A 22,709-nucleotide genomic window follows, 5' to 3' on the forward strand; every position below is an offset into this window, starting at 1 on the left:
GATTCTTGTTGTTCTGGGTTTGTACCCTCGGGGTTGAATGCTCTTATTGTAAGTCAATTAGGATAAAAGCGTCACCTAAATGAAATGTAATGTAATATAATGTAATGTAATGTCATGGACTATGGCCCACTGTATTGCGCTTCTCAGTTTAGACACTAGGTGGCACCCAACTCACCCAGGACCTGCCAGCTGTCCCTCAGAACGCCGCCACGTGAGTTAGCGAAGGGCACCCAGCATCTCGTCAACCAAGTTGTTTTTAAATGTGCTATATAAATAAAATTGACATTGACATTGACATTGAACATTGTTTTCAGACTGTTTGGTAATACCAAATGTTTTCCAAACGTCTGACTTGGCTCTCGACAATGTGTTGTCCACAAATAGGTATTCAACACTGACTATTTTGGTCTTTATGTCCATTCTGATCTACTAGCTAGCAAGCAAGCCCACACCGCTGTAACAATGTTTTAGTGGCTGACTGTGAGTCTTGATTGTAAATAGTGCAGAGGAAAAGTGCTTCTTTATTTCTTCAATAAGACAGGACAGTAAATATTTGTATTAGTATTTCAGGCTTTTTGTAAAAAAGTGTTAAAATGTTTAAGCTATATTATTTATTTTGTTTTGTGCAACTTTATTGTACATTTTTACAAGAAATACACCCTGAATGCAAAACTCTAAGCGTTTGGTGGTTGATTGTTAAGATATTTTTGTATCTTACAATGCAACAGGAACAACTTTTCTGTTCGGCCTCCATCATTCCATGTTTTTGCAGCTATTTTAAATATGCATTTTAAGGGTTTGGAACTGAATGGAGGAAGAAAAACCATTTGTTTTCATTAACAAGCTGAAGCAATATAAATTCTGTGTATGTTATATTCTGTAAACTAATGTAGACTACAACGTGCCATAAAATGTTTACACACTTTGTTTTTAAGTTTTAACATCCGGTTTTTAATGGTGTGAAAAGTCTTGGTGAGAGAAATTAAATAAGAACTCTCAGATCAAACTCTCTTTTGTGCATTTATTGTAGCAGGAAATAAAACAGAGAATATAACAAAAAAAACTAAAGAGTGTATCTACTGTAAGAACGTAATCGAGACTTTATCAGAATCTGTCAGAGTCTATATTCAGCTGAATCGGACAAAGTTCCCAAGACCACAATGTGATGCAGAAGTCGGACAGTTCACTCCTTCGGATATTTATGATATTCTGATCAGATTACTATCGTCAGAAAAGAACATTGAAAATAAAGTTAAAAAGAGAATTGAGTCAATTGAATAAGTAATTTCTGTATCGTTTTGTTGATATCGATTGGTTAATGGATAATAAGACAAATATCCATTAATCGCAGCCTTACTTTGAATAGATAGATGTGTTCTGTTGTGCTTGATCTTGTGTCACGTGAAATTTGAGTCATGGATTTAGTTGTTTAATGTTATTGATCATGGTGAAATGGTAATAGTGAAATAATAACAGTACAGGCCTGGGCATGCAAACCCTTTCTGTGCTCAATTCAGGGCCCTATATGAAGAAGAAATTCACAAGTCACAGTTACTTATGTGACCACCTTCTACAGGAAGTGATGACTTCCGGCTGCTGCGTGACAGTTCATCAAAACCCATCGCATACGCAGCTTCCCTATCACACACACACACACACACCCACACACAGAAAGAGAAAGAGCACATCAGTTAAGGCAGGATTCTGGTTATCATTTATTAGCATCTTTATGTCAGGTCAAAGTGTGAACACCAGCATGGAGGACAAACTGCTACAAACACCTGAACAGGTATGGACCACAGCTCACCGAAGCATGTTGACATGTTTATTATATTCTGTCTCTCTTCTATAGTTACGTATCACCGAGTTTACTTGGCGATGGGCTGATAACCAAACTAATGAGTCCGTATACAATGTCTCTTCCTGTTTCTTTAGGCTCTGTCTTTAACCTTTTCTCACAAGTTTTATCTAAATTATTTATTTTTTGAGAAACCAGAAAAAAAAAGTCAGATGAGTAGTAACAGTGTCTAAAAAATCGCACCCCTACACTTAGTCATACTGTCCACATGTCTATTTTAAAGTACTGTGACTATGATTCATCATTGTTTTGAGTGTCTGCTTGGATAAGATGAAGTAGATGGAAACATATCTATCATGGATTCACACACACTTCTGTTTCTGTATGTTTCAATTGTTGGTACTTACCAAACATACGGAGGAGATTCTGATCTGAAAGATAATTTGAGACATATTTCGAGCACAATGTATATTTTCAGAGGTTGTTGTCATTACTTTGATATACAAAAAGATGAAAATAGTTGTGTGTGTATGTGAAGCTCGGTAGAACTCTATTTGCATAATTCATTTTGAGATACTAGTGTTTTCCTTTTTATCTCACTGTCACCTCCGAGTCAGTTTCATGATCAGTAATAGAGGAAGTCCCTGACAAGAGGCCTACAGATTTGAAGTTTTGTAAATGAACGGGTCTGAAGCTAAAAACCTTTTAATACCAGTGTCCCTCAGTTTTATTTGAATGAACTGTTTTTATTGATGTCATGATAAGAATTCCTGCATTCATTTATTATCCTCTGTTTTACAGGAAAATGTCCCAAAAAGACAGGTAAAAGACATCATCAAACTTTATCCTGCAAGGGTTCATCCATCTAATAGTTGTTGGGCAATTTCATTGAACAAAATGTTATGCTGTAGCGAAATGAATGGAACTCCGTGACTACTTCGAAAACAGTAAAACTACATTTACATATAAGCTTCATTTGGAAATGACTGAACATTCATGATTCTTATGCTATTGTGTTGTTTTTTTGGTCAGGTTTCACCGGCCCATCCACGCAAATTCGGGGTGACAAGGAAATTGCGCGATAGGAGGGTAGGCGACACAGCGTGTCATTGACCTAACTCAAAGTTTAACCAACAATATCGTAATTTACCACGTATATTATTGAGCAGAATCGGGAACAAGTTATATTTCTTTTCTCCTTCTAGGATTTTAAGGAAGACGAGAACCCAGAAGAGAAAACACGAAGACACAAGGAGCTGGAGGTATCTAAGTGGTTAATGATAAATTAATTATATAATCTAGGTTTCTCATAAACAAGCTCTCACTCTTTTTAAAGCTGAAGCCTCTATATAGGGAGCTGTTGTACACCATCGCCCATAAGATGGGTAAACCTTCGTCAACTGAGGTCTTCACTGATAGCCAGCTTCAAGAATACGTAAAGGAGGTAAACCTTGGATCATACTCAACACAACCCATTATTTTGTTGCCTCTTTGTGGTGTATTACTGACTACCCAGACGGTTCTGTTCCATCTCTCAGGCTTTCAATATGACAGATGCAGAGCACGACAGTCTGAAGGACAAAGTACAGAGTGCAGAGGTGAGAAAATGAAGTTAGCATCATTGCCCCAGTGAATAATGCACCTTTGGAGTAACTTGCTACTTCCTTACATTCACCCAGGGCACATTTCATCAACATGACTAAGGGCAACGATGAAAGGATTAAGTAACAACATATCTAAAAAAAAAAAATGGTCTGATTCTTACAGCCCCCAGTTTACTGCCTGATGGCCACTGTAAAGGAAGGAAAGGAAATCCTGGGAAAAGACGTCACTGGTGAGTTGATGTGTTTCCTGACTCTCTTCAAGGGAATTCACCATTTTCAGTATCTTTTGGCTTATTTGTATTATTATCTAATATTAATTCACCTTTTAATTCTATTGATGTGCTGCTAGAGCCATTTTGAGAATGAATTTGTATAAAGATGTGTACTTTCAGTTTCACAAGATAGGTTTCACTTCACCCATGTGTGCTGTTTGATTTGTACTGTGCTATATCTTGAAGTATCATCTCTTGGAATCTCTGGACTGTGGAATAATGTGATTTTACGTGTCACCGTGCTCCATTGAGTCTACCATAGGACTCTGGTGTGTGTTTTGAACAGGTTTCAGTGACCCATACTGCATGCTGACCATACTGGAGGATGAACAACAGCATCGCACACGTCTGTCCAAAGCCAAACCCTGTAAATCAGTGGTGAAGGACGCTACATCGCATGACAAAATTTACGAGACAGACATCAAGAAGCAGACCCTGAACCCTATCTGGAACCAAACCTTCATACTGTGAGTCAGAATTCAGGTTCATATCAGACGGAGCATACCGAAAGTTGCATAACTTTTGTTTCTTTTTTAGAGAGTTTGAAGAAATCGATGGGGCCAACTTCCACCTCGAGATGTGGTGAGAAAATCCTACACGGCCTCATACTCATCTTCTGCGTCAGAATAATCTTGTTCATGAAGTTCACCTCCGTTGTACCTCCTCTATTACAGGGACAAGGATGAAGATGTGTCCCTCTCTCAGAAATTAGAGGATATCAAATCTAACTTTAATAGTCTAAAGAGGTACTATGCTCTCTCTGAGACTCAGACATAGTTGTAACAGTTAACCATGCAGGGCTGGTGAACATTTCTAACTCTACCTGTTTAGAATGATCAAGGATGCAAAAAAGGAGAAAGGCACAGATGACTTCTTGGGATGCATTGTCCTAAAGCTACAGGTAGTAAATATTAATATTTCATAGTTGTTATTTTACTCTTGACTTGTCTTTCCAGTCTGATACTTTGTAAAAAGTGAAATACTGAGACTGAGTTATATTTCAATACAGAATTAACATGTTCATTTAATGCTAAATAGAGTAAATTAACATTACTAACTTAAAGATTACCATTTGATATAGCAGAAAAGCCCAATAAGGGTCAATTTGACCCTATTCAGACCTGGATCATTTTTTATCATTGTATCAAATTTGAGTGAAATCTACTTTCATAGCTTTACAGTGTGTCCACTTGTACCACGTAGGATCTCCACTGTACTGAAGACAACTGGTACAACCTGGAGCCCAGAACAGATACGTACCCTGATCGTGGCAAGTGCCACTTGAATCTCAAGTTCATCCATAAACAGGTGAAGAAAGAAATCCTGATACTCATCCTGTAACACTTTGTGTATTCTTGATATAGTTTTACATGTGTGCATAAGAGTATATGTCAAAGATCTGTTGTGGACTGCAGTGAAATCTGGTCTGCCGTGGTGAAATTGGGCAGTTTGGGATCATGTTGAAACTGGGTATGTCTTGTGTGACTGACAGAGAGACGGAACGCTGAGTGCTGGTCGTAGCGCTTATGTCAACTACTGTGGGATCCTGCAGCAGTGTATACAAGCTTACATCTCCAAGACACAGGTAAAGGGATCCTTCCACTCACCCCTTCTTTAAACCATATTTAAATACATTTCTTCTCTTTCTCTCCTCTTAAATCCCTCTTTGTTGTGTTGTCTCTCCTCAGAGTTCTGCTCCGTGGAAAGGAGAGTTGTGTGGGGAGGCTCAGACGCTCCTCGAGTTTTATGCTACGCAGAATAACCTCTCCCCCTTTCTTCAGGACCTGGCGTAAGCAGCTTGTTAACACCCAGCAGATTCATAGCTCATATATCAGATGGCAGGAACATAAGGGACACATTCTACATAATCCAAATAGGATTATTATTAAGGCAGCGTATTGACAAACTACATATCTAAGAATTAAATAAGCTTTGTAGTGTCTTTCTCATCATTCTCATTTGCTTATGGGTTGGTGATCATTCAATATTATCAGTTATCAGCTCCCAGTTGTATCATATCATGCTGTTATGAATATTTCATTTCACCGTTTTCAAGGCTCTGATGGCCAAGGGAATTATTCCAAATAACTTTTAAAACCAATGTGTTGATTTTTTTCTTTCTGTTGTATTTCTGCGTAACGTCGTGGATGTGTGTGTCTCTGACAGGAAGTGGGTGACGTACAGTAAGTTGTATCAGAGCCTGGAGTTGGACTCGTCTATGCTGCTCCAGCAGCTCACCAGTATAGAGTACCACTGGCATCAGCAGCAGCTGCCCTACCAGCAGGTACGATGCGTCTGACCTCAACTGAGAGAGGTGGACAGTAACCAATTACAGTACATATACTCAAATACCGCACATTCTTTTGCTACTTTATACTTTTAACTTTAATATCCAATATTTCAAAGGCCAATATTGTACTTGTTGCAAATTTACACAAAATATTGTTTATAGATTATACTATCTAATGTATACATAATTAATGAACAATTAGCTCTACCTCAACTGGCTGAAGTAATTATATTATAAGAACTGCTCAAATGAGATTTAAAATGCTCTTACTTATAATTGAGCATATTTAAGCTATAATATTGAAATATTAAAATTTAAGTAAAGAATCTTGATGCTGTTGCTCTCTGCCCAAAACATCCTAGTCATGAACTTATAAAGATTACACAAGTCATGTGAGAGCTGCTTGTGTTCTTGTCGGTAGATTTGTGATGGCTTTTGGTTGATGGTAAAGTGAAACCAGGAGCTTGTTTCTTAAGATGAGTGTTGAGTAACATGTTGCTCTCCGTGAACAGAAACAGGAACTTGGAGACTCTCTTCATGGTTTCCTGCAGTACGGACTCTGTCTGGTGGCCAAATACAGAGACATCTTCCCCCCAACACCCAGTGCTACTCCGAAACTACACACACTGCTCAGGTACAGCCTGTTATTTATGTTCATATGTTTATAGTATCGATGACATGGCATAGGCGATGCAGTGAATGTGCTTTTTACCCCAAAGAATCTTGGTCCAGATCTGCAAGACTCAGGCGTTTCAGAAACTGAACCCGGCTCAGTTTGAGTTGCATGATGAGGTCATCGATGTCATACAGGTCAGTAGTAATTCTAATGAGGTCATTGCATACTGCATGTATATAATAAGGCCTTGATAACTTGTTGTTTAACTTTTAACTTCAGAAGGGTACACAGGAGTGGTTTACCATCCAGAAGGGTTTGCATCAGCCAATGACTAAGGTAAGGACACCATGTAAACCTCGAAACACTGAACCTGGAGTGGAGTTGATGCTTCCATGATATCTCCATTTCATGTCATGTTGTCTTTGCACCGTGCTGACATACAGGACCTGTCAGAGATTGTGGTTGGCCTCTCCAGATTGATCACGAAGGTGCAGGAGGACATCAAACATAACAAAGACGTCTGGAACAGGGTATTTGTTAGGTAAGGTGGCCGAGTGGACTGCTGGATTATCGTTTCACTTGGAGAACTTTGGCCTCACTAATTACATGAGTGGTAGTCTGCATTATGTAGGCTTGGTGCAGGGCCTTGGCATAGTGCATGTTGGTCAGGGTAGCCCACTAGAGCAACGTAATGGAACAAAGACAAACAATGTTCAAGTTATTATTTAATCTGTGCTATGACAAGTCAAGGTGTGTGCTGTAAATATATGTTAAGTAAATGAGGCATACCTTCTATTTATAATAATAATAATAATAATAATAATAATAATAATTATAATAATATAAAAGTCTTTATTTATTTTTCAAAGTCCTTCACAAGAGAATAAAAAACATTTCAAATCGAATAATTTTTCAATTAAAGTAAAGAATTAAAAGAACAAAAACTAATTGAGGGTGATGCATGGTGGCTGCAGTAATGCCTGTTAAACGCTATAACAGAAATGGAGCCAGCAAACGATGCAGAGACAACCTGTGTAAGTCCTCAAATGTTAAGAAGGATTTCATCTTGAAATTAACTTGAGTTTTAATTAATTAAGGCCACCAATTTAAAAAATAAAATAAAAAAAGCAGGCCAAACTACATTAGGAATATTTTCGGCTTTTGTAATAATGAATGTTCTTTTATCTCCTCATCGTTTAGTGTTGTGCAACTGGATGTGTTCACTGTTATCTATCAGAGGTTGGACTCCCTGGTAAGTTGCCCCATTCCAATTTTGCACTTCTCACATCCCATCTACCCTGCGCATAAATGTTTACTTACGTGTTTACACGGGGAATTAGAGAGAAACAGCATTTCAATCCTGTCTATGTCCTGTGCACATGCCAGAAATTAAATTCTTAAGTTGACCTTAATTACTTCTCTCAGCTGGCCACATTTCTCCTCTTCTCTCCTCTCCCCTCCACAGCTGGCAAAAGAAGTGAAGGAAACCTTGTCGCTGATGGATAAAAACATGGAGCAGCTCCTGGCCAACAGTCTGTTCCCCATTTACCTGAGCCTGCAGGCCATCCACAAAGACAAGGCATTCTTACAGAAAAGGTCAGGTCTCACACTCAGGAGCACACTTTTCATTGTCAGACGTACTCCACCACATGACTTCCACATGACCTCCAGCCCCCCTTCATTGTCACCCACTAGCCATGCCCCAAACGTGTTCATTTCAGAGGATTTAAAAGTTAGTAATAGAAATGTTAACTATTGTTCCCCTTTTTAAGACAACTGGCTTGCCAGTGTCTAGATAATAGACTGTATATAAAGACGTTCAATACAACGCATCTCCGCTTCCTATTATTTTGCTACAGTGAAGCTAAAATGTCCCAGATACAGGTACCAGCAGCAAGTACTTTTGTCATCATTTGGACTCAGTAATGATTGTGGAGCCAAATCACAGTGCCAGGATCCCGCCCGTTATGGAACTTTTCTGGAAGCTGGTGAAAGGAGAACTCAGGCAGCAGCTGATGTCTTTTGCAAAAGATGTTTAATGTAGACCAGCAGGGGGAACAATACACAAATGTCTGAAGTTGTCTCCCACAGCATCCCAGTATATCTCCAATGGACTGGGAGAAAGAAGGGAGTGTGTGTGGAACGAGGCAGGCCCCACTCTCCCAATGGCATACAGATATAATGTAATTAACACTATATACATAATGTAGTGGCTTATACGTGTGAGGATGGTCAAAAATTCCTCAACACTGCCAATACACACCCTCACACAATTGCAACTTAGTCTCAGCTGATTACGTTTCAGCCCATTTTGACAGCAGGTTGTAATTTCTTACTTTTCCCTCAGACGTGCTCTTAAATTACAATGAAGAATTCCAAAGACTTTTGTGGGCTGCGCCATTTAAAAAAAAGTCTGCAAATATGTCATCATTAAAAGGACTCATTTCTTGAAGGTGGTAAACACGACCCCATGAAAGCAGCAACATGCTTAATCCACTAGGCAGGCATAGATTGAGGGAATCAAGGATGTGATAAAAAAAAGTGCAGGAAGTGGGGACCTGAAAAGTGGGGAGAGGTTGTTTTTCTAACCAAAGGACATTGTCTGTTTTTTTTTCAAATTAGCTTCACAGTCTTCCCAATAGCACAACTTCAAAGGTAAATTGTGTTAACCAACATGCTACAGCTACAAACAGGAATAACACCACTGACCTTACTCCCCCCAAAAAATGTATGAGATGGAATAGAGGATGAGAAGTTTGTGGTTTCAGGGGAATACTGGAGCTGACAAACTTTCACGAGGGCTTCAGAGACGCTCTGCCTTACTGGCTCAACCAGGCATTCAGCAAAACTCAGGACAGGGTGGAGCGCGCTGTGCAGGTGGACCAGGTACAGTACCACTTTTGATGCATACAATCATCATACATCATGAATTCATCGTGTCATTATATTGTGTGTTTACAATTCCTCAGCTCGTGCCCCTCCAGGCTGGTTCAGTGCCAATAAAACACAGTTCCTCAGCAGTGGACCTGGTGGCGTGTGTCCAGCCTATCTGCCAGCTTTGGGAGCAGCTCTCCTGGCCTGACCCTGAGGAGGCCTTTATGCTCATGGTCAAGCTCACTGAGGTTCATAATAGTTCCACTCACATGCTATATTAATCACATCATCTGAGCATGGGAACACTGGCAGTTGACAGTCTTTGCTCTCGGTGCCTTTTCAGGATGTGTGTAGGATTGTCATAAACTACTGTCGCATCCTGAAGGAGCGGGTCAAGGTGCTGTCGAAGGACTCGGATCATGGCAGTGCTATAAATATGGTAAACACAGACAAGGAGAGAAGACTTAAAACATTTCTAAAGCTCCATAAGACACGAGAACCTCAATGCCCTGCTGTCCCTGCAGTTGTGTGTGGTAGTGAACGACTTGGAGCACCTAAGGTCCGTCCTGACCAGACTTCCCACACAGCTGAACTGGGCAGGGCTTCGAGACCGCACGCAAAATGTCATCGGTAAAGGCCAGTTCCACAACACACTGCCCTCGCAGGTTGAGCAGGCACAGAGCTTCCTCAGCCGCGAGATCCGCTCTGCTTTGGACACTCTCGGGAAAAAGGTGCGTACATGTGGTAAGGCAAGGTTATCAAATTCTCTGTCTATGAAGAGACATTTAAAATCACCTCTCTATCTGTGTGTCTCACAAGCTGAATACCGACATTGAGACTCATGTGAGAAACATGTCAACCAGGCGTCGGATTCCCTCCAAGTCCACAGAAGATGTAAGAGACAATTGCTGCCAGTTTAGCATTAATATTGTTGCTCATAGCGTTTGCTCGATATCCAGCCCTCTTGTCCGTTTTAGGCAGCCGCCCCTCTGATGCGCTTTCTGGAACAAGAGCTGCACTACATGAATGAATACCTGGTTCAAGAGAACTTCAACAGGTACAAGGCTCGATTCTCACCGTACGACATCACAATTCTTCTCTTTCATCGTGAGCTCTGATGGATCCATGTTTGTCTCCGTGGGTTAAAACCCAGTTTGTATCACGCAACATCAGCTCATGAAATGGTTTTTTTTTTCCTCCTGCTTCCAGTCTTCTGACTCCACTTTGGAATAACTCGTTGAAGATCCTCGAGCACGTGGCTAGTCAGCATCGACAACAGGAAGGGCTCATGGTGTTCTGCCAGAGGCTGCTGTACACTCTACAGGTCGGTCTTTGGCCATGTGGTGGACTGCAAGAGCAAAACACAAAACACTTACAGTAAACTGCCACATGTGTCCCCTCAGACCAGAGACTGTATATAAAGATGAACGACCTGTCAGCAATAAGTTAAGCCAAGTCATCTTGATCTCCCCCTGGTGGCTGGCTGCAGTATAAGTCATAAACTGTGCCTCCTCCATGTTGGTTGATGGGAAATAGACCGTACTAAAAATTCAAAGTACATGTTAATTACATTGTTCTCAAAGATGCAGTCTGTCGGTTTAGGAAGTTATTATCATACTGATGCATGCTCAAGTGCTCATATCTACTTTTCCACGAAATTTGGTTTAGTTCTCACCCTTGCCACAGCTTATGTAACATACTTGTTTTGCTCCATGTATTTCAGTGCCTAGAGCAGTGCTTCCATGCCGAGGGAAATGGACTCCCTCTGAAATCACTTCACTCAGATGAGTACAAGGTGAGAAACTGCAGATACAGCAGAGGACAGTTTTCATTTCTCTGACCAGCAAACGATTCATCACTAATCCGGGGGGGAACGTGGGGACGAGTGTCATGAACACACACAATTCACAATGTAATATCTCTCCTGTCTGTCCAGATTCTCAAAGCTCATCTGACTGATAACTCTCTGAGCAGCCTGGAGCTCGTGCAGAAGTTCCACGAGAGGAAGATAAGGGAGCAGGTGAGACCAATGGACTGCTGTCAATGTGTAAACTCCTGTGAGTCCTTTTGTTCAAAGCTTCCGTTTCCTTCTATATGGTGACAGAACGTGTACAGCGGAGAGAAATACGGCGCAGTCACCCTCCTCACATCCTACAGGAGATCTGACCAGAGACTGAGAGTTGAGGTGTTGAACGCTGTCAACCTCGTACCACTGGACTCTAACGGTAAATAGAGGACAATCATAGCCACATACATTACAAAAAGTGTACAGCCTATACCCCCATGTGGGCAAGTTCCCAAAATGTGTATTTTTAGCAAGATCCATTATTTGTTGAAGAAAGTGAATTCAAGCCATGTTTTTACGTGTGACCTTTTGCCAGGTTTTAGTGATCCATTTGTGCAGCTGTGTCTGGAGCCTCACCACATCTTTCCTAAGGTAGAGGTTCGCTGCACTCAGTTCAAAAGCTGTGACCTCAACCCTCTTTTTGACGAGGCCTTCGAATTGTAAGTTACAGGCCATTCAAGTCAGTATTCTGTCTCAGGTCTTGGCTTTTGACTCTCATGGTCAATCTGTGGCCTTGATATGCTTTGGACCTCCTTCATCTCCACCCCTTCTCTCTTTTATATAGTCTGGTTTCCTTGGATCAGTGCCTGTCTCAAGGGGCTTGCCTGCTGGTGACTGTTCTGGACCACGACACCTTGAGGTCGGACGACTTCGAAGGCGAGGCCTTCCTGGGACTCAAGGGCATACCGGGAGTTGGAGGAGCAAGGGAGGGAGATGGACTCAGCTCACGGCCCGACAGCCCCCCTGCTCAGATACGTCTGCCACTGATGCATCCTAAACCTAATGGTATGATCTGTCAGTTAGTTTAGCCCAGTCAAGTGGCTTTTAAATTAAATTATAGGGAGCAATAGGACAAAAATATACCAGAGTCCCTGACAAGTGTGTCTACTAGGTCCTCTTATGAAACCATGTTTTAATTCAGTATATCTGTATTTGGATCCGAACCAAATTGGAAACCCTCAAATAATATCAGGCCCCTAAGCATGTCAGATTTTTTCTTAAAGATCCATTAATTCTTCTCTGAAAATTAATTCAAAATGGTGAAAAAACACACAAACTCGCAATGGTGAATGAAAAGGAAAAAAAATCCTGGATCCAGCTCCTAATCCAGATCCACACCAACATCTAATTGTTTTTTATCTTCCGAATACCAACAATGTTGTCTGTTTTTTTCCTATAATTTTCAGAAGACAGCATTCTGAGTCTACTGGAGTCCAGGAAGGGAGAACGCGAGGCTCAGGCCTTCGTGAAGAAGCGAAGACACAGAGAGAAACAGTCTCAGGAAGGGGTGGGAGAGAAATAAATACAGAAACCAGCTCTTCCTCCAAAAATATACAATTTGTTTTTAATGATCTGTACCAAAAACAAAAAAGATCCACTCAGATGGAAACACTGGTGTTGGATGAGTTGTGTGTTGGTTAATACCAGAGACCATCACAGTGATCATGAACATTTTCACACCTGCATTTAAACCTTACAAGCCTTCATACATCTGTTTGCTCCCAATGCTTTGTCTTATCAGTGCAAAAGATAAGTATGACATAATTTAACTGTATATGACAACATTTGACAAACTGTGAAATGTTAGAGATTACTACACATGTAAAAAATTGGCAGAGAAAGTCTGTCACATGTTCAAAACATAGCAAAGAGGCTGGTAAAAAAAGACAGAACGTGTATGTTTGAGTAAAAATTAAAATGATGTAATTTCAAAAACTACACAAGTTGAGTACATTTGCCTTAAATGTGTTAACATACTTTCCTCTTCCAGTTTAATTGGAAACTGGAGAAAACCTGAGTGCTTTAAAGGGGCCATCTGTTGGAAACTTCAACAAATAATTATAATTCTTTAAATAATTTCTTATTATTTAACAGTAACTTTAAATGATTATTTTTGCTAAAAATAACTATTGAAAAAACAAATTCAACTTATTCTAGAAAAGTGCTACCAGCAGACTGGTATGGCCCCGTTTTCGCTGTAGCATAATGGGATTACAGTTGGGATGAAACTAAATATGCCCTTTAACGGTTTTCAGTCAGACCTGTTGATTTTGTTAAGACAGCTCATCACCCTCGAACATCTGAATACAAATCTGGGAGTTCTTTGATTCAGGATTTCAACACACAGCACAGTGAACCAGCCTGACACCACCAGACCACCAAGTCCAACTTAAGATGCTTTAAGACATCAACTCTGGAGAATTTCGGACATCGTCTGGAGATCATGTCTGAAGACAGTTACAGTCCCACCTCACCCATTAATAACTACTCATATATCTCGTTCATAGACAGCATATGGTTTTAGTGGGTGTACTCTGGTACAATCTACTCATTGCTGAGGAGGACTGTGGATTTAAGATTAATGAAAACTTTGGACTATTACGAGTAAGAGACCAAACTGTTCAGTTTTCATATGAAATGTTTCGGAGCTTTTCAAGTGCCAACATACAAACAAATGCCATTGACCTTTGTTGAAGATAGGTGTCTGAGTTTAATCCTCAGCAGATCACACTGGAACTATCCAGATTTAGAGAGAAGACAGTTTTCTGTATGTTTAGGGCTAGCCCGTGATTTATAACATCAGAATATGATTAAGAACTATGTGTGTATATGTTTCATAGTTTAGTGAAGAAATAACAGGCGGGCAAATCAAGAACAAGGGTTAAGAACAGTGTTGCTGGTCAAGAGCATTAACTAGTAAATTGTACTGGTGTTTCATGGGTAACACTGGAGTAATTATTAATTCTAAATACCACTTTAAGAGCTTTCGCTTTGATACCAGCGCTCACTAAGCTGGTCATTCAGTAAAAGTCGTTTTAAAAATACAAAACCAGATCAGTGTTGGGAGTGGTCACCATGTTAAAAAAACGACCTCGACGTAATTCTGAATGGCGGCTGAGAGCCAAGGCTGGTATCTGTGGAATCAGGACTGACTGTTCTGTTAATCGGCGTTGGTCCGACTGGGTTGTGAGGTCAAGAGAGCTGCGGCTCCAGGGTCTGTTCGGGGCAGAGCGGGCACTCTGTCGAGGCGGAGCAGCTCTCGCACTGTAGACCATGGCCGCAGGGCAGGGACAGCGAGCCCGCCTCGCCACACGTCACACAGCACTGCCTTTGCTTCCTGTACACCACCTGGATACACAGAGGGATGGAAAAGGTTGAGACGTTTTGAGCTGGAGAATGCTGAATGAGTGAGAGGAGCCCACAACGTTCACAGATATTTTCTGAGATTGAAAAAAAAGGTACAATTTGAAAAAAGGCTGCAGGGAAAGAGTGATGTTGATTTAAAAAAAAAAACTGAATCTAGTATGTGAATTGTGTCAGAAACTTCATCAATATGACCACAGCCAATCCACATTTCATGAGAATATCCATTTCATGAGAATTTCCGTAGATCAGTTAATGTCTGAAAGCAGCTATAATAGTACATCCTGTTTATGTAGGACACCTCTAACAGAGACTTGTTAACTGTGATTATTAACATGACCCAGATGAAACTTGCTCCATCTCTTCAGTTTTTGTGTATGACCTTATTACCAAAATTGTAAAAGATTCATAAATGTATCAGTCAGAACACAGACTACCTACATCACTATTGTTGACATAAACATGGAGAGAACTGAAAACTCTATCAGAACTCGTTGAGGTTGACTGAGGTATGTCATCCCACCTGTTCTACAGCGTGTAAGCAGCTACAGAGTTGGGCCTGCAAACTGAGGACTGACTCCAAGGGCAGTCTGTGTAATAGCTGGAGCTGGTGAAGTGCTAGATGGGGGTTGTCGCCACTCCTTAAGCTCTCCAGCGCCTCCTGCAGGAGAGTAGCCTGTCTCTGTGCCTCCTCCTCAGCCTGCCTGGCTCTCTCCGCCTCCATGGCTAATCGTGATGCATGGGCACGAGACTCCTCTGCGTCCGCCTTCAGAGCAGCCCATGACTACAAGAGACATTGAGCAGAGTAGAAAGTTTTTTATTTAATTTTTTTACAAATTAAGAATCCATCTTTTGACTCATTTCAATTTCAGGATTACGTTGTTTACATTGAAAACTTATTTTTCATATCCCTGTATACATGGTCATAAGGGTATCCAGGATTCTTAACATCTGTTTGCAGTTTGTATATTCTGTACCAACAGAGAATGTTCAGAAACCTAGAGTTGACATGCCACAGTATCCCAGTTCCTGGATCCCATTTTCCAGTGGTCAAAAACCCCTCTAAAATCTGGCTTTAGTCCGCAATTAGAATGGATACAATCAGCAATCACTCCCTTGTTAAATGACTCTGCAATAGACAAGTATTACATTGCGCCAGCTGTGAAAGGCAGTGATGGAAATATGACACCCAGAAGATTGTGCCAATTTCTTCTATATTTTGGCTGACGAGACGCTGCACCTTCACCTTCGCAACATTCATGCACTACTAGGCTATGGTGCGTTAATAGCCATGAACGTTTGTATACTTATTGTAACATCTTGGGAACAACTTGCAACTGCTATTTCTTTTCTACCTGAGTGATCCGATCAGAAGTGGTCAGCACTCAGTTCAGGTGTGAAAGCACCAGCATGCGTCCTTAGATCCCATCACTGACACCACATTCAGAGGTGGTGTGAGAAGCATGTGGCCACATTCTTTCTGATTTACAAATGTGAATTAAACTTAATTTTGCACTTCTCAGTGCAAATACCTTCATTTGTTTGTGGCTACTGCTTGAACTTAGTTCTGACCTCTTGCGATTGGATGTTAATACCAGTCTGGATCTATCCGATATTACCCAAAGAGCTTATCCAGGTTTCCAAAACCTGAATAAGATGTTTACACATAACCAGGATATTTCCCCCAAATCCGATTGTATCTGGGATACAAGTGTGCATGTAAACACACTCCATGTCACAGACCCATGCACACATGCCCCACTACCTACCTACCTGAGCTGTGTGTCTCCAACTGTGACCCCACTGCTTCAGTGCCCTGTGAGCCTCCTCCAGCTCCTGTTTGAGCCGGGCGGTCTCTGCACAGGGGCCAGAGGGCAGCAGGGTGGGGGGTGTACCGGGGGAGCCGTGCCCCGATGGAAAGTGCTCCCAGATGTTAGTGCTCATACCATTCAAACCTACAAAATAAAAGAATAAATATTATCAAAAACATATCATTAATCACTGCACCATGTGATGTCTTGGATCAATCTCCACAAACCTAAGGAGCTATGAGACGGCCCTAGGAAGGAGCTCTCTGATTGGCCAGGTTGTGACAGGTGAGAAGAAAAGAAGGGTGACGTGTGGGGCCTGATTGGAGGGGACGGTGAGGGGGAGCTGAATGGAGCAGAGCTGTTGAAGGATCCTGGGATGTTGACTGGGGCGGAACTCTGGAGCTGGCTGCCTCCTGCAAAGGCAAATACAAGTTATTTTTATGTGTGTGTGTGTGTGTGTGTGTTTATACTGCTTCATATTGAAGTGCTGTGTAGTTCTGTGAGTTTGTGTACCCAGCATCACCCCCACACTGGGCAGAGAAGAGCTGCTTTCCAACCTCCTCTCCAACGCGGACACGCCAAAATCATTCAAGTCAAGATCATCAAGGGCGGACTCTGTCAAACACACATATCAAATACACTTTATATAAACATATTACAGTCATTTTAAGTGTTCGCTGCCCCTACTGATTGAGAGGATTCCGATTTTCGACACCCTGGCTTACCAACGACTGACTCCACAGTCTCACTGGTGGGGTAGAAGGGCAGAGCATTAGCATTCATGCCTGAGGAGATGCTGGACCCATGAGGTCCGAGAGTGGCGGGGCTGGGTGGGGTGGCAGCCAGACTGGAGGGGATGCTGGAGGACAGACTCAAAGGGCTGCCCACTGGTAAAAACACCAACAAGTCCTAAAAGAGAAAACGTGGCATTTGAGGAAACAGTCATCCCTTTTTTGTGACCTTGTAACAAGATTTCAGATTACTGAAGACAATATGTGGGCCAGCTAACAATTATACAGAATTTTGGAGTATACAGGAATGATTCAAAAAATATCCAAGATGTAATTTCACCTGTTTGCTTTGTACTGACGCCAATTCTCTGCTACGCTGCTCGAGGGCAAAACTCCTTTGCTTGGCCTGAAACCACAAACAATATGAGGGTGATAACAACATGCAGGAGAAGCATAGTTACTACAATAATATAAAGTAAATAATTAATTACATTTATTAGTTTCCTGTAATGCCTGTGTTCCCCTGTGTCAGTGTCCATCCTTCTCACCTGATCCTCCCTCTCAAATCCAGGGGCTCTGCCGTACCCTCCTTCTTTGGCCCAGGGCGAAAGAGGCTCAGCTCCTCCAATCGCGTCTTCACACAGGGACAGAACGCTACCCAGTAGCCCCTGCTCTGCTATACACGACCCTGCAGATGGGGAAAAGAGGTCCAGAACAGAACCACACCCCATGATGGTTCGGCTGGGGCTTGAAGAGGCATCTTGGGCAGGAAGAGGGTCTGGAGGTCTAGGGGGCGGCGGAGAGCTGGGAGCGGGGAATGACGGTTCCTCTGGAACAAAGGGCTCTGGAGAAGGATCAAAAAAATACATTAAATGAAAAACTGACTCATCAGATTGTTGGTGTGAAATGCAAACAGATGCATTGTGGGATCTTACTTTCAACATGAGCAAAGGCACAGAAGGGCCCTCTGGGACAGCTGCCGCACTGCTGCATGTCATTGCACTTTGTGGATTTATAGATCTGTGACAGAACAACAAGCACATCATGAACCTCATCATCATCCCCTTGCAAGCTCTGGTCTAGACTGCGTACGTTTTCTGCAGAAACACACAAACCTCTGGGTGGAACTGTTGCTCTGTTCTCGTGTGACAATACTGACATCCCTCTGCTCCTTCACATTTACTGGGATCTCCCCATTCCTCGCTCTGCTTAACCGCTGGACATGGCAGCGCTCTGTGGGAGCAGGAACACATTTTTTAAGATAATTTTCTTGATCACAACTACAATCAAGAGGAACAAATATAAATTATGTAACACAACACCTGTATTTGTGCTTATGCGGGCTTCGCCTCCGGTCTTTGCTATTATGGTAATATGGACAGGCATAACCTTGACGGCACAGACGGGGTGGTTTCTTGCACAGTTCGGTCTTATAGTGGGACAGCACGTAGTTATTATCTATAGAGTACGTAAACAAAAAAACAATCATAATCAAAAGCATCATCAAGGGTATTACTGCGAATATAAAAAAAGTGTTTTCCTCCCAGTAGGCTTTACATATACAGTTTTAGAAAAAAGGTTCAATATGGCCCCTTTTCCACTTAAAAAAAAACAAACTACAACGTGCTCACATCTGGCTTTTGTCTGCTAAAGGAATGGATACAATCATCATTCACTCACAGGTCACATGACTCTGCAGTAAACACAGATTTTCATCAGCTCTTATCTGAAGTGACGGAAACATAACTCCCAGCTCATTTCTTCCTCTTTATTATAGCAGTCACTGACAGCGCATCTTTCCTGCACAACATTATGACATGCTTTGAACTAACAGGCATAAATAAACATCCATGAACGTTTGGGTATTTCAAGTTTTTTCTTTGTATTTTGCAAGACAGGGAGGTAAGAGAGCTTCTTGGTTTACGTCACATTTGTTGTATTGAACAGGAATAATCAGGGGAATGACCAGAACTCCTCTACTGACAATGGGAAAGGAGTCAAGCCTTTTCAGTGGGTTTACCTGCCTTTGAGAAACCAGGATACATCAGCTAACATTGGTGTACTAGAGATATAAGTATCTCTATTCTAGCAAGGACGAAATCAACAGTTGTTGGACTTTAATGAGAATTACCACTCCAATTGGAAACATGAAATTGTCAGTTGTATAATTTGCTGTTACACAAATTTACCTTGCCAGCGTGGTTCCTCACTCAGGATCTTTTCTATGAGGGCAGTACTTGCTGCCTGTCCCGACTGCCCGTCTCCTGCACCTCCCTCCGAGGATCCCGAGCCTCCCTGAGACTCCATCACCTGCACTTCTCTGTAAAACCCACAGTGTGCAAGAGACTCGGAATGACTATAACACAGATACACAGAAATCATATATTTTTTTCCAAGTTAAAAAAAGCTGGCATTTTTTTTTGGGGGGGGAGAGAGAGAGTTCTTTTGGGCACCTGATATCATAGACAGGGCTGCGTAGGTCATGTGATCCATGTGCAAAGGCACAGTGGTAGCCATTTTTGCTGCAGTGGCCTTTTGCATCGGTTTCGTGGATACAAGATCCTGTTTTATAGTAGCGGAGGTGGTATCTGCGCTCGGTGTCACCTGCTGTCCTATGTAGAAACGGGCATCTGGAACACACAGGAAATTTACATTCAGAATAAAGAATGAACATTGAATTATTTTGAGGCAAACCGTGCACAGTATACACACTATACTCTATTCTGCGACTGCTGCAATTAATATGTATGTCACTATCAATGTATGGAAATTAAAATTTTCAAAAATTCCCAGAACACGAGGGACCATCATTAAAGTTCAAAACCCAAATACATGCAATTTACAATTACAGTGGAAACTGCTTAAACTTTTGATAAAGCAAATATCCACTTGTACTGATCAAATAGTTTGGATTATAAGTATTTTTTCCAAGTGCTCTTTAAATCTTTTGCTTATAAACTAGCTCATAAAGACATTGAGTAGTTTCCTACAAGTTATATCCCTCTCAAACTTTTTCTGAATTAGTAACAATAATAAAAAAGTGCTGTACTATTCTCCTCCCTGTATTGTTTGTAACAAGCCTTATTGAAATGAAGAGTGAAAAAGGAACGGTTCCCACAGTGTTTCACAAAGAAGGCTATTAGCATGTATCAAAGACATCCCCGGCTGACCCTAGATCCACTTCCATCCTTTACATTCTCTTTGTCTGTGCATATTGCATAAGGGTTGTTGTGCAGACCATAACGGCTCAGCACATTTCAGTGGAACAGAGCCGGACAGAGTGCGGGAGTGGCTGTTTTCAGGTGCTAATGCACACTGAAGACTATGCATCAGACCCTAATCTTCAAAGTGTTTCAGTTAGACTTTCGATTGTCGATAAGGTGTATCCTCGATCACTACTTGAATGACTTCACGCCAACTGAAAAAAGTCCTTTGTTGTGCAAAGTCCTGGTTCACTTGAACATTGTAGAATTTAAATCTAGAATGATTACAAGTGTCTGAGGTGGGACAGGGAAATGCTTTGGATAAGGCACGATTTAACAGTTTAAAAGATGAGCTGGTAGAAGCCTGTGGTCTGTGAGGGTTCTAACAAAAGACCAAGTAATTATCCTCACTGCTGTTTACTTACACAATATACCCAGTACAAAAAGTGCTAGTAACCACAACCACCTTCCCAAATACAATGAGTTTTAAAGAGGTCCTTCAACTGTCAGGTTCTGGGGCCTGATGCCGACACCGACATTTAGGGGTACAAATGTACATTACCAATATATCAGCCCATATATACTGTAAAAAAAAAAGTGTCAATAATCGCTAAGAGGGTCTTAGAGTTGCACCTGCAACTCCCCAAATGCCCCAAAAGGTACTTGCTATCAGTGGGGTTGCTACTTCAGGGTTTCTGCTGTGTTCACTTTACAACAGCAACACAGTATCCTTGTATAGTGCCGGAGGTTCAGATACCTGGAGTTCGACAGTTTTAAAATTGACCGGAGTGGATCAACTAACAAAAATAAAAATAAATGTATCTTCCGAATGGCTCCAATACATGTACTGTTACAGCCCTATTATAGATAATTATAAATAAGATACCACAAATACAACCAAATATAGGGAACTAGAATCGAGATAAAAAAAACAAAACAATAGACACCGATATGTCTGTGAAAGGCTCACACCATCAGTCAAACAACATTGGTCAGGCTCATGTTCAAAGTATTGGTCTAATGAAAGGCACAAGATATCAACAGGTAACACAAACAGGCTCTGAAGCAGTCTTTCCCATCACTGACGTTTGGGTCACACTCACTCATCTCCATCAGGACATGTGCCGGTTCCCTCGTCGTATTTGGTGCAGTAAACATCTGGGCTGTAGTTGAACGTCCCATCCCGTCTGCGGATGGGCCTGCGGCGCCTCTGGTTCAGGAAGTGCCAGTGGAAGCAGGAGAAAGGCCGGTGTTGTGTACATTTATGCTGCACGAACAGGGGGCACTGCTCCGTCCTGAACTCCTTCAGATATCTGCCACGCACAGAAGCAGCAGTGGGAAATTAACTCAGACATTGATTATATTCTGTTTCACAGTAGATTTCAAGTGCACAAAAGACAGAGTTCATTTAAATGTATGTACAACAAATGCAATATCCCTGAATACATAGGTTGTGTCACCAGTGTCTGTCTGACCTCATCACATTCCCTGCTGTTGTGATAAATAACTACTGCTACTGTGTTGTGTAGCATTACCTCAATCTAACATTACATATTTGTACTAATGAAAAATGTAAAAAAGCACAGAACTGGAGTTGTGCTGTTTCATTAAGCAATTAAGAAATAACAACAGCTACTGACTTTAGGCCTCTTTATACAGACCTGGTCCACTTTATAGACACACTGTCACTGGACAAACAAGCAAGCGTCCGTTCAGCAACCTTCACTTGCTCGGTTCTGTCTTTTGCCTGTAGTTTACTTCATGCAACTACACGTGAGGCTGTGTGCACTTAGCTAGCTAATCCTGCAAAGTGGCTACTACGTACGTGTAATGTTGAGGTTTCTCGGGCTGTACGTTCAACACGGTTGCGGGAGATGTCGAGCCCCCCGCGGACGAGGACGAGGAGGAAGAAGAGGGACCCCCGCTGGTCGTCACCGCCGAAGCCGACGGGGGCTGCGATTGTGTTTTGGACATTTTTCCCCAGTTTAACGCCCGACAACAAAAAGCTTGTTTTTAGCTTCGTGGCTAGCTATTCGTGTTAGCTTCGAAATCCGCATTCTACTCCGATGTGAGCTTGCGCAAGGCAGCAGGAAGTAGTAGCAGAGGGGACAACAAGACGCCGCGCGGAGTTATGGGAGATGGAGTTTTGTCATTGATAACAATTTTGCAACTCGTTTATTACGTAGTGGGAGATTCGACAACAAATTATTGCAGGTTTTAAAGTGACTTAACGTAGCATGGGTTTTACTGGGAGAAATAAATTGTAGCAAAAATTATTATTCTTTTAATTCGAATTTAGTT

The 22,709-nt window shown here is 41.7% G+C and overlaps 2 protein-coding genes across 4 annotated transcripts; one reads left to right on the plus strand and one right to left on the minus strand.

Annotated features, from left to right (window-relative positions):
- Positions 1–1,613: 1,613 nt before the first annotated feature.
- On the plus strand, positions 1,614–13,243 carry unc13d (unc-13 homolog D (C. elegans)). Its single transcript, XM_053413533.1, has 34 exons — positions 1,614–1,789; positions 2,600–2,620; positions 2,831–2,887; positions 3,004–3,060; positions 3,135–3,242; positions 3,337–3,396; positions 3,566–3,632; positions 3,961–4,141; positions 4,212–4,256; positions 4,349–4,420; positions 4,506–4,575; positions 4,878–4,982; positions 5,167–5,259; positions 5,363–5,463; positions 5,841–5,958; positions 6,477–6,598; positions 6,684–6,774; positions 6,860–6,916; positions 7,024–7,121; positions 7,781–7,832; positions 8,046–8,176; positions 9,349–9,466; positions 9,550–9,702; positions 9,798–9,893; positions 9,979–10,185; positions 10,274–10,348; positions 10,432–10,511; positions 10,664–10,778; positions 11,178–11,249; positions 11,391–11,474; positions 11,559–11,679; positions 11,836–11,959; positions 12,085–12,305; positions 12,707–13,243. Exons 1-34 carry the CDS (start codon positions 1,730–1,732, stop codon positions 12,820–12,822), a joined length of 3,348 nt encoding a protein of 1,115 aa, XP_053269508.1. The 5' UTR covers positions 1,614–1,729; the 3' UTR covers positions 12,823–13,243.
- unk (unk zinc finger) lies at positions 12,839–22,489 on the minus strand. Of its 3 annotated transcripts, none has more exons than XM_053413534.1 (15): positions 22,234–22,489; positions 21,512–21,721; positions 19,659–19,835; positions 19,395–19,561; positions 18,528–18,663; positions 18,321–18,438; positions 18,141–18,225; positions 17,754–18,049; positions 17,546–17,611; positions 17,200–17,383; positions 16,988–17,089; positions 16,702–16,887; positions 16,437–16,618; positions 15,187–15,447; positions 12,839–14,648 (listed from the first exon to the last, which is right to left on the minus strand). In XM_053413534.1, exons 1-15 carry the CDS (start codon positions 22,380–22,382, stop codon positions 14,493–14,495), a joined length of 2,475 nt encoding a protein of 824 aa, XP_053269509.1. In that variant the 5' UTR covers positions 22,383–22,489; the 3' UTR covers positions 12,839–14,492. The 3 variants fall into 3 exon arrangements, with proteins under 3 accessions (XP_053269509.1, XP_053269510.1, XP_053269511.1); XM_053413535.1 differs by having other exon boundaries at positions 19,395–19,525; positions 22,234–22,488; XM_053413536.1 differs by lacking the exon at positions 12,839–14,648 and having other exon boundaries at positions 15,225–15,447; positions 16,433–16,618; positions 22,234–22,487.
- Between the last annotated feature and the right edge of the window lie 220 nt (positions 22,490–22,709).

The sequence above is a fragment of the Pleuronectes platessa genome, chromosome 21 (genome assembly GCF_947347685.1).
Source record: "Pleuronectes platessa chromosome 21, fPlePla1.1, whole genome shotgun sequence".
NCBI lineage: Eukaryota > Metazoa > Chordata > Actinopteri > Pleuronectiformes > Pleuronectidae > Pleuronectes > Pleuronectes platessa.